General features: G+C 41.8%; 1 protein-coding gene across 1 annotated transcript in view; it reads right to left on the bottom strand.

Annotated features, from left to right (window-relative positions):
- Positions 1-267: 267 nt before the first annotated feature.
- cntln (centlein, centrosomal protein) overlaps positions 268-14,707 on the bottom strand; it is a 133,414-nt gene continuing 118,974 nt past the window's right edge. Inside the window, exon 28 of the mRNA XM_041784419.1 lies at positions 268-2,743. Within this exon, the coding sequence (XP_041640353.1) occupies positions 2,633-2,743 (111 nt within the window). The 3' untranslated portion in view covers positions 268-2,632. The remainder of the gene's footprint in view (positions 2,744-14,707) is intronic.

Here is a 14,707-nt window from a genome sequence, read left to right as displayed (position 1 = left end):
CAGAGTCAGTGTCGACACATTTGACATGTACGTGTGTCGCTCAGCAGCCAAGGTTGAGCTTAAAAGCATTTCTTTTTTCCGGGCCTTTGCACCCCTGGTAATATGCCTAGCAACCACCAACAGTTTTTCAGGTGCTTAGAACATACACACGACAACCAGGGGGTTGTGGCAACCCTCCTACCCGCCCTAACAGTACCCTAGCCTATGTTTAAGTGCCACATCTACCCATAACCCCGCCCTAAAGCTGTGGTTTTTGTTTTGTTTTCATCAGATTATTTTCCCATGCCCTTGGTAATGTAGAAAGACATCCAGAGCATGACCTGGGTTATGTCAATCCTCCTTCCCGCTCAATGGGGCCCTCAGTTGGGCATACTCGCCATTACACACCTTACTTCAGCCTCATATTTCGGCCCAAACATGTCTAAAACTTCTGCACAGTACTGTACATTCGGTAGAATTTACAAAATGTAATTTTTTCCAAAGGTTAACCAATTTGCTTAGCACGGAGGTCATCGATATCACAAATGATTTAGTCCTGCAGACCTCCTCCTACTAACACAATGAAGGGGACAAGAGACTTGAGGAGTCTTATAGTGTGCTAAGAGGCTTGCTCCATCCATTTTCTTCCGTTTATCCAGGGCTGGGCTGCTGTGGCAGCAGGCCAAGTAAGTCCACCCAGACATCTCTTCCCCAGCAACACTTTCCAGCTCTCCCTGGGGATTCCCAGGCGTTCCCAGGCCAGCCAGGTCTGCTTTTTCAGATGATGTGGTTCTGTAGGCTTCTTTAGCCAAGGGACCTTCAGCATGCACTGGGGCGGTTTGTAGCTGAGTGAGAAGCAGTTGGGATGAGAGTCCACAACTCCAAGTTCGAGGCCATGGTTCTCTTCTGGAAAACGGTGAATTGCTCCCTCTAGGGGAGGGTGTCTCTGGCCCAAGGGAAGGAGTTCAAGTATTTCAGGGTCTTATTCTTGAGTGAGGGCAGAATGGGCCGCGAGATTGACACCTCACACACTTTCAGCAGCTTTTCTCCTTTGTTTTGCCATAAGCATGCATTTCATGGAAATGGTGATATACTATTAACCAAATGAACCACAGGAGCTGTTTACGGTTTGAGAGACAGTTTCCTTTCCCCAACTTCTGTCATAACTTAATACACATTTAAAAAGCCAAACAGGTACCAAATGAAAGGCTGTTTGGGGACAAAACGACCAGCTCATTAACTGAGTTGAGCCAAATGATCCAGATCACTAAAAGGAGATATACTTCTCAGCACAACGAGTGAGGCTGGACAGACATTGGCTTTGGAAGCACAAGCAAGATCGGGGTTTACTATACCAAACTGTGACAACAGTACTGCATCAAACTGGACCCCTTGGTGAAAACGGGCCACATGTAAGTGTTTCCTGACACCACTTGTCCAGGCTTGAGATAGGGGTATTTAATCCATGTCTACCACTGTTTCTCTGTGAAGTTTTTATACTTTTCCCTGAATGTGTCACTACTTTCAAGACTCAAATCTAGCTCAAGATTGTTTTAATCCCCAATTTGAATAGCTGGCACAGCCACGACCAGCACAAAACTTTAGAATTTTGATGTCACTTGTCTTCAGAGAAATCCCTTTACACCATCCATCTTGAGTTTGGAAAGGGAAAGACAGTCTAAATCTAAAGAAGAAGTCTGAAAAGTTCTAAAAGAAGCCTGGTATAAGGGCCAGGATGTGTTTAGGGGAGTCTGCATGTACAATGTAGTTCCTACCACAGTTCAAAGACATGCTCATTAGGTTAACGTCTAAATTGACGTAGATGTGAGTGTGTCTGCTTTGCCTCTGGTTTGTCCTATGACTGACTGCCGACCAGTGCAGGGGTACCCTGCCTCTTGTCCAATGACAGCTGGGATCAGCTCCACCCCTCCATGACCACGAATGGAATTAGTGGTGTAGATAATTTTTGGATGGAAGATGTGCCAAGTGCAAAGAGAGGCCACACTAAATACTGATGTCTATGGAAGCTTCTTGGTTAAAAATTGTGTACTTATTTACTTTTGGGCACATATTTCCTGTATTTTGCAATAAAGAGACTGAGTGGGATGCATGAACAGTTATTAAAGCTCTGTCAAACTTTAAAGCTAGTGGTAGCCTGAGACTAATGCACCGTACTGTAGATTCATCCTCTTATAGTGAGTCTTCATCTCTATGCTGCACCCTTTACTTTCTCAGTGTCAACTTTGCATTGCTAGGTCCCTGCACCTCAAGGTCCTTTAGGTGCCAAATAAATTAGGGGAAGAGGTAAAAGAGAGTTAAAAAGTGTAACTTGAACATTAGTGTAAGCATTTGTCTTATCACCCCAGGTCTGCTTGGAGAGTGGGGGAGAGTAGCTGCACTGTAAATGAGCTTGGCGCTAAAGGGCCCTGTCTGATAGACATAGTGCACTGAGCACTAACACAGATGTCGAGGGCTCATTTACAAAAGCAGGGCTGCTGTGTCGAGCCAGTGGCCCAGAGTGAGTCGACAGTGCTTTTCTCACAAATATTGGTTCTGCTGCCCCGGCTCAGCTTGGCTCAGCCCAGCTCCCAGAGGAGAAGGGGAGGGAGAAAAAAGAAGAGGATGACAGTTTTCCCAGCCTCAGCCCAGGGAGTCAGGCTTTTTCGCTGACTGGTGTTGTGAGCGTGGCCAGCTCTTCTGTCAGCACTTTCCTCTCCTTCATCTTCACGCGCACAGCCTCCATTAGCTGGCCGGCAGAGGGGATCTGCAGGGGAGGGGAAAGATAGAAAAAGGGTGTGGGGGCGGTGGTAGAAGGGGTAAAAGAGAAAAAAAAAAGGAGCAAATGAGGAAAACACACAAATGCACAACTGTTAAAAAAAGAGTCAGATTTTTGACACCTGGCAGCTTTTCAGAGAGCCTGTTTGCTGGTTTGTGGAACAAAAGAACCTCAGAAGGAGCCTGAGGACTTGTGAAACTTTTGAGGGACCATCTACGTCGATTGTTTTTGACAAAGAAATACAGAAAATAGGCTACACAGCAGTACTTTCAACAGCATTTGACACACTTTGCCCACAAGTTTCTATTTTCAGTCATGGTCTTCAGCCATGTACGAATAGTATATGGATGGACTCCTACAAGAAAGCAACACTTTTATGTCTAAACAGTAGAAAAATGAATCAAAATTAAAATTCAAAGTGAGGAAGTTAATTAAAATGTCGTGATAACTTTACATTTTTGTTTGTGGCATTTCAGCTTACTTGCAAAAATGTTTAAATTGTACTTAAAAAAAGGAATAGAAAGGATATTCTTATTCAGATTACCTAAGCAGTGTAATATTCAAACTCCTGAGACATCTTGTCTTCAATATAAATCTTTGTTCCCCTACCTCTGTGCCGGCATAGTGAACGAGGCATTACACGTGCAAGACGGAATCAACAGAGCCAGCAAGGGCCAACGGTGCTGTGTTTGTGCATATCGGGTTGTGTATGTATGTGGCACTTCTGCTGCATGTTTACATTCTGTGCTCTTTCAAGCTTCCGCAATGCTGTAATGCAATGTGGAATCAAAGATTGGGATTCCGATATCATGCTGCTGCAGAATCAGTATCAAATTACAAGGATGACATGACAGCAGAGTTGCATTACTTTGTAAAATCTCACTTTAAAAAGTGCTATAAAGTTGAACCATGTTAAAATATATAATTAGAATTACGTTAAATAGAGAGGCTTTATAAGTGTAGGGGTTATAGCTGCTGCCATAAATCTAGTTAGTTGGTATCCCAGTTTTTCCATAAATGACAAAGAAACACAGCCCTGACATACAACTAGTTGAAGGTGCTAAGGCCTCTACTGCATGACACACAGTGGCAGAAAAAGGGGGTGATGTGGTTTAGCTTCTGATTCACCATTGTGCCCCAGCAGCATGCATGCCTACCTTCCAATTTCATAATGAACTTTTTAGGCTAACATCTGCCAATACCGATATCTTTGTGATAATATTGCCATGTTCATAGTTTAAGACATAATGTACGTAACAGACATTTAATGAGAGAAATTGTAGATAAAAGTAAGAAAACTAACAAGTATTAGCAAAATTAACTAGGAAGGGTTTTTTTGTTTAGTCAGGACCACTTTGTCAATAAACACTCATGATTTGTGGCGATAAATACTTCTTCATTATCAGTTATTAATTAGCACTTGTGCTGTTATTTATATTTGGCAGTGTGGCTGTTCTTGGATCATCCTGCCCTTCCACAAGACAACGTGGGAAACATTAAGCAGGAACAGCATATGCTCCTATGCCGATAAGGAAATCCTGAGTCAGTGACGACAGGAGGACATTGATTAAGTCAGGAGCAGAATGAAGGAGGGGCTGGGGTGGAGGAGGGTTGCAAGAGTGGCTTTCAGAGAGAGCAGCAGAGCTTAACCAGGCAACAGCAGTTGAAATAAGGCACCCTGAGTGCAATTAGCCAATAGCATACTTAGAACAAATCAGATGCCTGTCAGCTGATCTCATGCTTGACTCTGCGGCTTGCCTGAACTAACTAATGAATGCAAATTTATCGCAACATATCTTCTCAAATTCAGTCAATTTAAAATTTCAATACAGGCAAGTCCCCTTTTTTTAGTTCAACAGACCACTTTTCATTTACAGTGTATGTTTACATGTTAATGGTTTAAGGCGTCCATTAAAATGTATTATTGGCCAACATGGACTGAAGAAATTATTGGTATAAGGAAACCCCCTGAATGCACAAATGGCATTTGATAATTGCTTCAAACAGTTTTTTAAAAAAATGTGTAATTTTCTTTGAATATAGGAAAGTGTCACTACTGTTTTTTATGATGGGCCTGAAAACATACTCTGCTTTCCCCCAGAGACTTAAGTTAATCAGTCTTCAGCAGACATGCCTTGAGGCAATATTAAAACATCACTTGGCATCACCGGGGACATTTATAGCACTGTTGTATTTTTACTGGACTGTAATTATGGAGGGAAAGTAAGGCTATGTGAACTGATGTCTATTTAATCCTATTGGATTACAAAGGTTAAAAGTTAAAAGAAGAAGCTCTGTTGTTGGAAAACGATGCAAAAGTGAAATAAAAAGGTGAACAGGTTTCTCCTCAGAGTTCTGGCTAATTCTGTTTTTCCTCTGAATCGACACAAGGATTGTGCGGTCATTAGGGTGCCTGATCAAAGGCAGGCATTCAAACTGTATCGCCCATAAATATTCACTTCGAGTTTTACACAGCCTTTTAAAAGCATCTTTTGCAGGCAGAGAAGACAAATTAATTCCCTAAGCAATAACCCAGAGTCACATGGCATGAGATTAGAAGTGGACTGGCTGAGCTGAAAACAGTGACTTCAATACCATAAAATCATTCACTTTTCATCTCTTAAAAGAGAATGTTAGAATATACGCTCTTGAACCAAGCGCTGAGAAAATATGGTCAACACAAGTCTAAAATGTTGAAACAAAGTTTACTGAGTAACATCTGCTTGATGGAATAGGAGGTATCATTTTACTTTGATGTGATTCACACACTCACGGCACACTGCAGCTGACATGCTTTAAGGACACGGTAAAGGACTGAGATGTGATTTGAAACTATCATCTCATCAATTTCCAATATGTCTGGAGTGTGAGAGCCTCAGTCGCTCTCTTCTCTTCATTAGAGGTAACAGGAGCAGGGAACACAAGGCCCCATGTGCCGGGAACTGTGTGTGCTTTAGTGTGCAAGTGTGCGCTCTTGAGTATTCGAGCAGTGTGAAGTCGGTTCCAGCTCTGGATGCATTAAACACACGCCGTTACTCCTCAGAGAACCACTACACTGAAGTAACTGCTGAGACATCTCCCTCTGCTTCTGCACCCCCGGGAGGCTTCATCCTCTCTCTGTCTCTCACACAAACATTCACACAAGCACGCACACATACGCACAATTTCCCAATCAGCTAATTGCACTTAGAGCCACTAACTATGCAAACAAACCCACTAAAATAGAGACACAGCCACAACACAAGGCTCCATGGGACAGCAAAGAGGGAGACTGGATCATTAAAAGTACCGATATGGGATTATGGGTAAACAACACAAACAGGTAAACATGTTCCAGATAAAGCCTGCATGAGTGATATTTAAAAATCAGATGGTAAAACTCTGAAGAAAAAAAAATCAGTACCCCTTTGGGATTTTTATGGGGCATTTTGTGTCTCTTCTATGACAGAAAATTAAAGAGCATTAATAAAAACTAATAAAAACTCATCACAATTTTCCATACTACAATTCTTCAAAAATTCCATGTAAGACAGTGTTAATTTAGTCGACTAAAATATGATTAAAGATGTTTGCAGACAACGTTTTCCCTGAGAGAGGGGACTGTACGAAGCTAGAAATAGATATTTGATAATAAGACTGAAGAAAAGTAAGTATAGTTGTAGTTAGGGAGACTGAACAAGGCATAAATGCTAGTGCAGAACTGTCCAACATTCAACATCACTGATATTTCTCCACTATGCATATAATCTACAAAGTGAGAGAGTGGGAGGAGCATCTGTGTTTGTACTGTATTTCTGTGTGTGAAGCAGTGTGACAGAGAGAGCATGAGCTGTTAGGTAGGATGATTTATATCTCCTCACTGTATGCCAGAGCTAGTGTTTGCATCATATTAAACCAAAATGTGGTACATGGTTCAAAACTTCATCTCTGCATACTGCAGGTAGTAACATTCAGAATTTCAATATTGTTTGCAGCTGCAGGACAGTCTCTCTTGTCATCTTTACCCTAACCAGCCTTAGTTAACACAAAAACTGTATATCAAGACCTATCAGTTAAAAGTGTGGAATCATGGAAATGACTGATCCCTCCCCCTGCTGTGACAGTATTCTATTTCACATAAGTCCCTTATTCAAGGCATGGCTATGTTCATCTGCATATTTCAAATTACTTGAAGTGTTGATCGTGTATCAATATGAATGTTTTACATTTAAATCTACTTTAAAAATTTGGTGACTTCTATAACTTCAAATGGAATGAGTGTTTTTAGAAATAATGACTAAAATGTGGGGGTGAATTATTGACTAAAAATGGCTTTTGAATTTTTGTCTACTGAATCATGACTCAAACTATGAGGGTTAAAAATACTAAAACATGACTAAAAGTTTAAAGGTATTTTAACGTAACGACTAAGACTAAATTCAAAACAGCTGCCAAAATTAACACTTAGACAAGAGTTTGCTTTCATTATTTGGCAGTTAAACAAGAAAAGTACCCAGCATTAAGTGCTTAGGACTTCTATGTTTGTTACATTGGCACTGAAAGGTACCAAGCATCATTACTGTTTGATTTTATATATCTTTTTAAATAACGTAGTGTACATCATTTCTGGAATTGTGACAACCCTAACATCTGAACTAATATCTTCTTTTCAAAATTGTAACTTAATAATAATTTGAACTGCCAGTTACATTCTGCCACTGTTATCAAGCACATTGAAACTTGGATATTTAAAGTGCATCATCCACCATAGTGTAGGTAGAACGGGCCGCGCTGTAGAAGATATGATTAGGGGAGAACTTTTGATGATAAAGTGGACATAGAAAAAATACATTTGTAACCACAGAGACCAACCACCAACAGCAGATGCTTTGAAAGGAATACATCATCAGTTTAGTAAGTACAGCTTCTTTTTTTAAAATCAAACATGCAGCTAAATATTAGTATTATAAGCAGTAAGTTATCAGTTATAGTTTCTGAAATGTCCAAGTTTCAACATTGAGTTTATAGCACTAGTTCAGGCAGGTCATGGAGTCAAGCTGTGCCATAGTTGAGCTCAGCTAATCTCACGCAAGCTCTCATCAGCTGACGACCAGCTGATTCACCCATAAGCACACAATTGGCTAATTACACTCATGCTGCCCTTGTTAGGCTGCTCTAGCCTGCTACTCTTTGCTGCTCCCTCTTCAAGCTGCTTTTTGCAACTCACCTCCACCCCAGCTCATCCTTAATTCTACAACTGACTTAATGTCACTCTATTGTCATTGATGTCTGCTCTGGGTTTTTTGCTGCTTCTCTCCCTGCCTCAGGCTTTCTTTGTATGCACAGGAAGAGCAGGAACATGTGTGCTTTTCCTGCTTGATGCTAGTTATATGATGTGAATATTATAGGCACTAGATGCCGCACCCAGAATTCACAAAATGTATCATGGAGACTAGGATTTAGGTGGATTAATCAACATGACAACAACATTTTACTGAGTGAGATAAAGATGAGTAACACAAGTTCCTTGCTGGAAATCTGCTTAAATCTTCACTGAACTTGTGACACGTATTTGGTTTCTGCTGTTAAATGATTCTTATGTGTTGGTGAAGTTCTTTTTATTCTGATCCATCTCCCTGTAGTGTGTGACTCACACCAGCAGATACTGGCACAAGCATTTATACATAAACACAGACCCACAAACAGGACAAACACCGCTATCATTCCCTTTCATCTATCGGCCACATATTCTGGGGACCAACCCCCTGCAGGATGTTTGGAGGAGAGCTGTGATGCAGCTCCTCAGCTTGCTCCCCTGGGCTGCTTAAGGCAGTGTTAGCAACTGGCACTAATGTTATGCTACAGTTGATTTAGCCGGGCCCCCTGTCCCCTATGGCACGGATAGCCAGCACCAGTGCTAAGCAACGCAGCCACTGTTTTTGCAAGAGGCCCCTGTCCCCTATGGCAACACTAAAAAAAAAAAAAAAAAAGCTAGAGTAGCATTAAGCCATGCTAACTCATATCCATTACTATTCAACAGGCCCTGCAGAGCAGACCTTTTGTCTAGGTATGATTTCATGAACATCTTTCAGAAGTGAACTGACATGTAAAGCCACTGACACTGACAAGTGGGTGTGTGCGTGTGTGAAAGTGAGGGGCCAGAGCTGCGAGCAAAAGGTGTTTTTATGAGCCAATTAAATGACATTGCTATTCCACAGCCCGGGGCACACCTCAAGGCGAAGAGCAGCTCAAAGTTGTAGCACTCCAGTGACCATTGTCTGGTAGTGGCATTACATACAGAACTTTTTTTTTCCTTAAAGGATCGATCATTCAAGCTCTTTTGTCTGCTCCCTCGGAACGGGTTAGCACAATTATTTCCAAGGGCCCAATTTGTGAGGAGCTGTAAAGATTTTGTCAGGCTGCCGGATATCTAAATGAGTGAGGGTGAAGAGAGAGAGGGAGGATCAGAGAGGGGGTGCATCATTCAAATTTCTGCAAGTGGTCAGCAAGAGACAGTTAAGTGTTTTCTCCCAATTTATTCACTATTTTACAACCAATCAGTACTATTATAATAGCCATGTTTTACATGAAGACATTAATCAAGCTGCTTGATTTAAAAAAAAATCTACTTAGGGGGCAACGTTTGTTTTCTTCTTAAGTCTCACAGGAGTTTCTCCCAACATGAAAATGTATATCAATGTACACTCATGAGCCACTTTATTAGGTACACCTTGCTAGTACTGGGCTGGACCCCCCTTTGCCTACTGAACTGCCTACTGAACCATTCCTCAGAAATTTTGGTCGATATTAACATGATAGCATCAAGCAGTTGCTGCAGATTTGCTGGCTGTACATCCATGATGCAAAATCTGTGGTTCCAGCACATCCCAAAGGTGCTCTTTTGGATTGAGATTTGGTGACTGTGGAGGCCACTGGAGTACAGTGAACTCATTGTCATGTTCAAGAAACATGCTGGAAGAAGCCATCAGGACATGAGTACACTGTGTTCATAAAGGGATTGATGTGGTCAGCAACAATACTCAGGTCGGCTGTGGAGTTTTTAAAGATGCTCAGCTAATACTAGGGGCCCAAAGTGTGCCAAGACAATATCCCCCAAAACACCACCACCACCACCCTCAACTGTTGATATAAGGCAGGATGGATCCATGCTTTCATGATGTTTACGCCTAATTCTGACCCTACCATCTGAATGTCACAGCTGAAATCGAGACTCATCAGACCAGGCAACATTTTTTTCCAATCCTCTATTGTCCAATTCTGGTAAACCTGTGTGAATTGTAGCCTCAGTTTCCTGTTCTTAGCTGACAGGAGTGACACCTGGTGAGGTCTTCTGCTGCTGTAGCCTATCAGCCTTAAGGTTCAAAACGTTCAGATATGGTATTCTGCATACCTCGGTTGTAATGAGTAGTTATTAGAGTTATTGTCGCTTTTCCATTATTTTGAATCAGACTGCTCATTCTCCTCTGACCTCACATCAGTAGTTTCAGAATACTCAGACCAGCCTGTCTGGCACCAACAATCATGCCACATTTAAAGTCACTTAAATCTCCTTTCTTCCCTATTCTGATTCTCAGTTTGAACTTAAGCACATGGTCTTGACCATGTTTACATTCCTAATTGCATTGAGTTGCTACCATGTGATTGGCTGATTAGCTATTTGTGTTGACAAGCAATTGAACTGTTGTGCTTAATAAAATGGCCAGTGAGTATATATATCTGTACTGTAATAAAGTACAGAAAGTGCAGTCAATAAGCTGTATTAAGTATGCAGACTGTTGGTTAATTCAGGAATAACAAGTGCTGTATTTTTTATGGTCTGATTGCTATGACAGGACTGTTTCTGCAGTACTGAAGGCTTCTTGCTTTTAATCTCTGTCCCAGGTTGGTGAGTCGTCTCCAATGTAGGCCACTTTTCAAGGTGAGGGAGAAGTAGTTACAGTAGTTTTATCACAGAGGGGGAAGAACAGCTCTTTGATCTCTGATCTTCTCACTTTTGTTTGAAAATCAAATTTATCAAACGGGGGAATAACAACAACAACAGCATGATAAATAGATTAAAAAAAAGCCCAGGCACAAAGGCACAGCACTAAAAAGTCTTGCATTTGATTATCTCCGATAATGAATATGTCACATTTGCAAAGAGGGGCTCAGGTAAGAGAATCACTAAAGCACCGACAAGCCTATTCTCTCACTCTCCTTCATAATTACCTTCCCCTGCAGCGGAGCAGATCCCTCTCTTTTCTCCCCTTTAGGCCACAAGAGACTGATATGAAAGGGAATTGGACACTTGGGGCCACAAATACTGTAATTAAAAATCTCTCCTTTTCTTGATACGTTGTTTGGAAACATCATTTCAGTGCACAACATGCATTTGTTAAGGATCTGACCTAAATACACCCTAGATTAAACACAGGAAAGCACCGGGTCTTTGTTTCAGGTTCCTACTCATTAGGTGTGAAAATGAGGTGATACAGGCACTATTGGGGTTTAAATTTAGAAAGGTGATATCCATACAAAAGAGATGCAACCTTTAGGTAGAGTTCTGCAATCAGGAACACACCCGTGATTAACTGTACAGCTCATTGGCCGGGGTAATGTACTGAGAAGCAGTTACAATCAACAAAAGTGGCTGTGCCTGCAGCAAACTGTCACAAGGAGGAAATTTAACACATGCAGTCATCTCTTTGAGGAAATGTCTTCTTACATTATTAATCTTCTTTCTGTGTTGACTTAGAAAAGGACAGTCCAATCTGAGAGGAAGAACAGTCAGGATAGAAGTGCTCTTAATTACAGTGCAAAAAGGGATCAAGACTTAAGAAATTAACTTGTTGATTTGAAATTATCCTGTGAAATTGACCTGGTTAAAAGTCACATGGAGCAAAACAAGCTGTATCTGCTGTTTCTATTTATGTGAGATGAACATTGAAATAGTCACTATGCTCTCCAGCATTAACAACTCTAACAGCAGCATGCTCTTGGGAGTTTCTCCTCCTGTTTTGCGTCCATGTTTCAGCGACATATTTACAGTACAAAGGCTGGGCTCAAGTCCCCTCCACACACATACTGAGGCAGAAAAAGAGTGGCTGATTTAATTAGCTCAATCATTAAATGAGGCTTAATTAGAGTCACTTTCCTTCAGAGAGAAACGCAGGACTCCGAGCTGTTCCTTGTCATTACGGAGGCATAATGAGCCACACAACACGATTCACTCCACATCGCCCTCATAGCATTGACAACAATAGAAACTTTCTCAGTATGTTGGCACTGTGAGGCATAGAGCCTTTGATATGTGGAACACAGAGGGTTAATAATGTAATGCCCTGTGGAGGTGCCAATATGAGGAGAAGTGTTGACAAGAGGTGACATGAATGAAGTCTTTTATTTAATTCTAGATAAATTAAGCTGTTAAGCTCAAAGCCATGTGCTCAAAAAGCCCCTCCCCGTTCAATAAGGTTTGGAAATCACAGGAATTATCTCAGCCCCATAGTCCATCCATTAACGCCTTCGATGTTTTATAACAAGTCCAGTCCACATTGCTCCAGCCTGTCTCCACTACTGTCCTAATGTAATGTTGCTTGTTATAGTTTGGAGGTTGATAAGAAGTGATGCTTGCACGTCTCCCTCAGGTGTGATTGTGCGGTAAATATTAGCAGGCCCTCTGCGCCACCCCATACCAGTAAACCAAACCACTGTCCTCTCATAAAGAAATCAACAGAGTCAATGACTTTTTAAATGTTATTATGCTGTCATGAGGCTTGAGATGGGCATGCGTGTGTACAAAATGAGTCTGAAAAATGATCTGGAGGGAACGTGTGCGTTTGCATGCATGTGCACACGCTTGCATGCACATGCACCTCCTGTTCATTATTGGCCAGCAGCAGAAGCCAGTCATTTCCCTGTCTTCATAAAGACTTGCCCCATTAAATTCTACCTCCAGTCAATAATTAGGACTCCACAAATAAACCAAAGGCAATTAAATCAATGCTTCCCCGGGCCGGTGCCTGGACCCCATGGCCCACATGGACACTCCATCTTCTCTGCTGGCCTTATTCATGGTGGGTTGCAGTGGAGCCATACAGTACACCCCCTGGCCTGCTCATGATTATTAGATAGCACCGTCCCTCGATCCTGGCCATGCAGCGCCGCTCACGGTGGCTCTCCACTGAGAGGCGTAGGGTTTGATTTCATTAACTCACCAGTGGAGGTAAGAGACGAGGAAATGAATGCAATGTTTCATTTGGTTTTGAGTGGACATGTGGGGCAGTTGTGAGGGGGGAGAGAAATGTATGCCACTTCTTAGACATAAAGGCAGCAGTAACTCACTGTGTTTGCAGGCACCAATTTCTGTCTCTGCAACAAACTGTTTGCCAGAGTTGTGTGGTTGTCTCTCTCTCTCTCTCTCTCTTGTTATGTTGACATGTGGCAGCACATGACAGGGAAGGCGAACAATGGCCTGCAGACAGACATACGGATACACGCATGCATACCAGTCATCTTCTCCTTCACATACACAGAGAAACACACACAGGGTGAGTGATGGGTTTACTATTGACAGGGCCACTGAGATAATAAAGTGCTGTCCCACTGGCAGCTCCATTAGGCCCTGACAGTGACAAGATGAGGCTGTCGTGAGAGTGCACATGCACACACATACACCCTGATGGACACATCCTCATCCTCTTGCAGTGACAGTCAGCCAGTTAAGGACATGGATCTCGCTCTCATTTTTCCTTTCACAGTATCTATTTCTGTCTTTTTATCCGAACAAGTGTGTGCCAGTGCAGCTCAGGGGTAAGATCATATCACTATTAGAGGAGTGTGTTATTAGTGTCACTGGCAGGGTGACAGGCCAGGCTGTTTCACTTCACAGATGTTCTGCTTGGTGAGCCTTTCATAAGCTATGACAGAGAGATGAGAGGCAGAACGGGGGACAGTTTGAGAGAAGTTGAAGTGAATTCCCTTGCTGAGAAAGTGCTAGTTTCAGAGCGTTGAAGGGCATGTATAGTGTGAGCACATAGCCATCATAAAAACCTCAAATTAAGAGATCCACCTAAAATATACCCCTCACATCATTTTTCATGGATCTCTTCACAGAGGAGTTGTTGTTTTTGCTCAATAGGTTGTTTGCATCAAATGATCATGAATGTCCGAAACGGTGATAGACTATCAATCGGATGAACCTTGCGATCAAGAAAATATGATCCGTTCATGAATGAGCTTGTTCTATGAATTGGATCTTCAAAGTGAGCAACAGTAGCTAGCTCCTGTTTGAGTGCAAATTTCCTTTCCTTCATTCATTGTTGTTATTTAATCCACATTTAAGAAGCCTAACTGGTACCAAATGAAGAGCGGTTTGGGAGCCAAACAAGCCTCTCTACTGAGCTGACCCAAATAACCTGGATCTCTAAAACGAGACTGATTTCTCGTCACAACAAGTGAAGCTGGAGGCCGGTCAGACTGACCCAGATGGCAAGCTGTTTGGTTGTCACGTCATGATTTGTGTCTCATGAGCTAAATTATGACCATAACTAAACTGGGCCACTTTGTAGAAACAGACCATATATGAGTGATGCGTAACATTGCTTGTCCAGGCTTTAGACGGAGGCTTTTTTTTAATGCCTGCCTGCTGCCGATTATTCATGAGTTGTTTTGTTTTTTTCAATGTTATGATGTCATTCAGCAGCGATTTTGTCCAAAGTGACATACATCTGAGAGAGTACAATATAAGATCTAGACAGAAACAATATCAGTAAGTGCCACAAAGTGCTTCAAGTCCAACTGGACACTGCAATGCAGTGTTAGATGCAACATACATGGTGTATCGAAGTTTTTTTTTTTATAAAAATTTAAAAATGATAAACATCAGCAGTGAAACAACGAATCATTAATGTGAGAAGAACTCACATCAATTAAAATGTCTTAAAGACCCTGTAAAGTGAAAGCCAAAGTTTT

The sequence above is a fragment of the Cheilinus undulatus genome, linkage group 4, assembly GCF_018320785.1.
Source record: "Cheilinus undulatus linkage group 4, ASM1832078v1, whole genome shotgun sequence".
Lineage (NCBI taxonomy): Eukaryota > Metazoa > Chordata > Actinopteri > Labriformes > Labridae > Cheilinus > Cheilinus undulatus.
The sequence above is the reverse complement of the archived record's forward strand: the minus strand, read 5'-3'. Positions and strand labels throughout refer to the sequence as shown.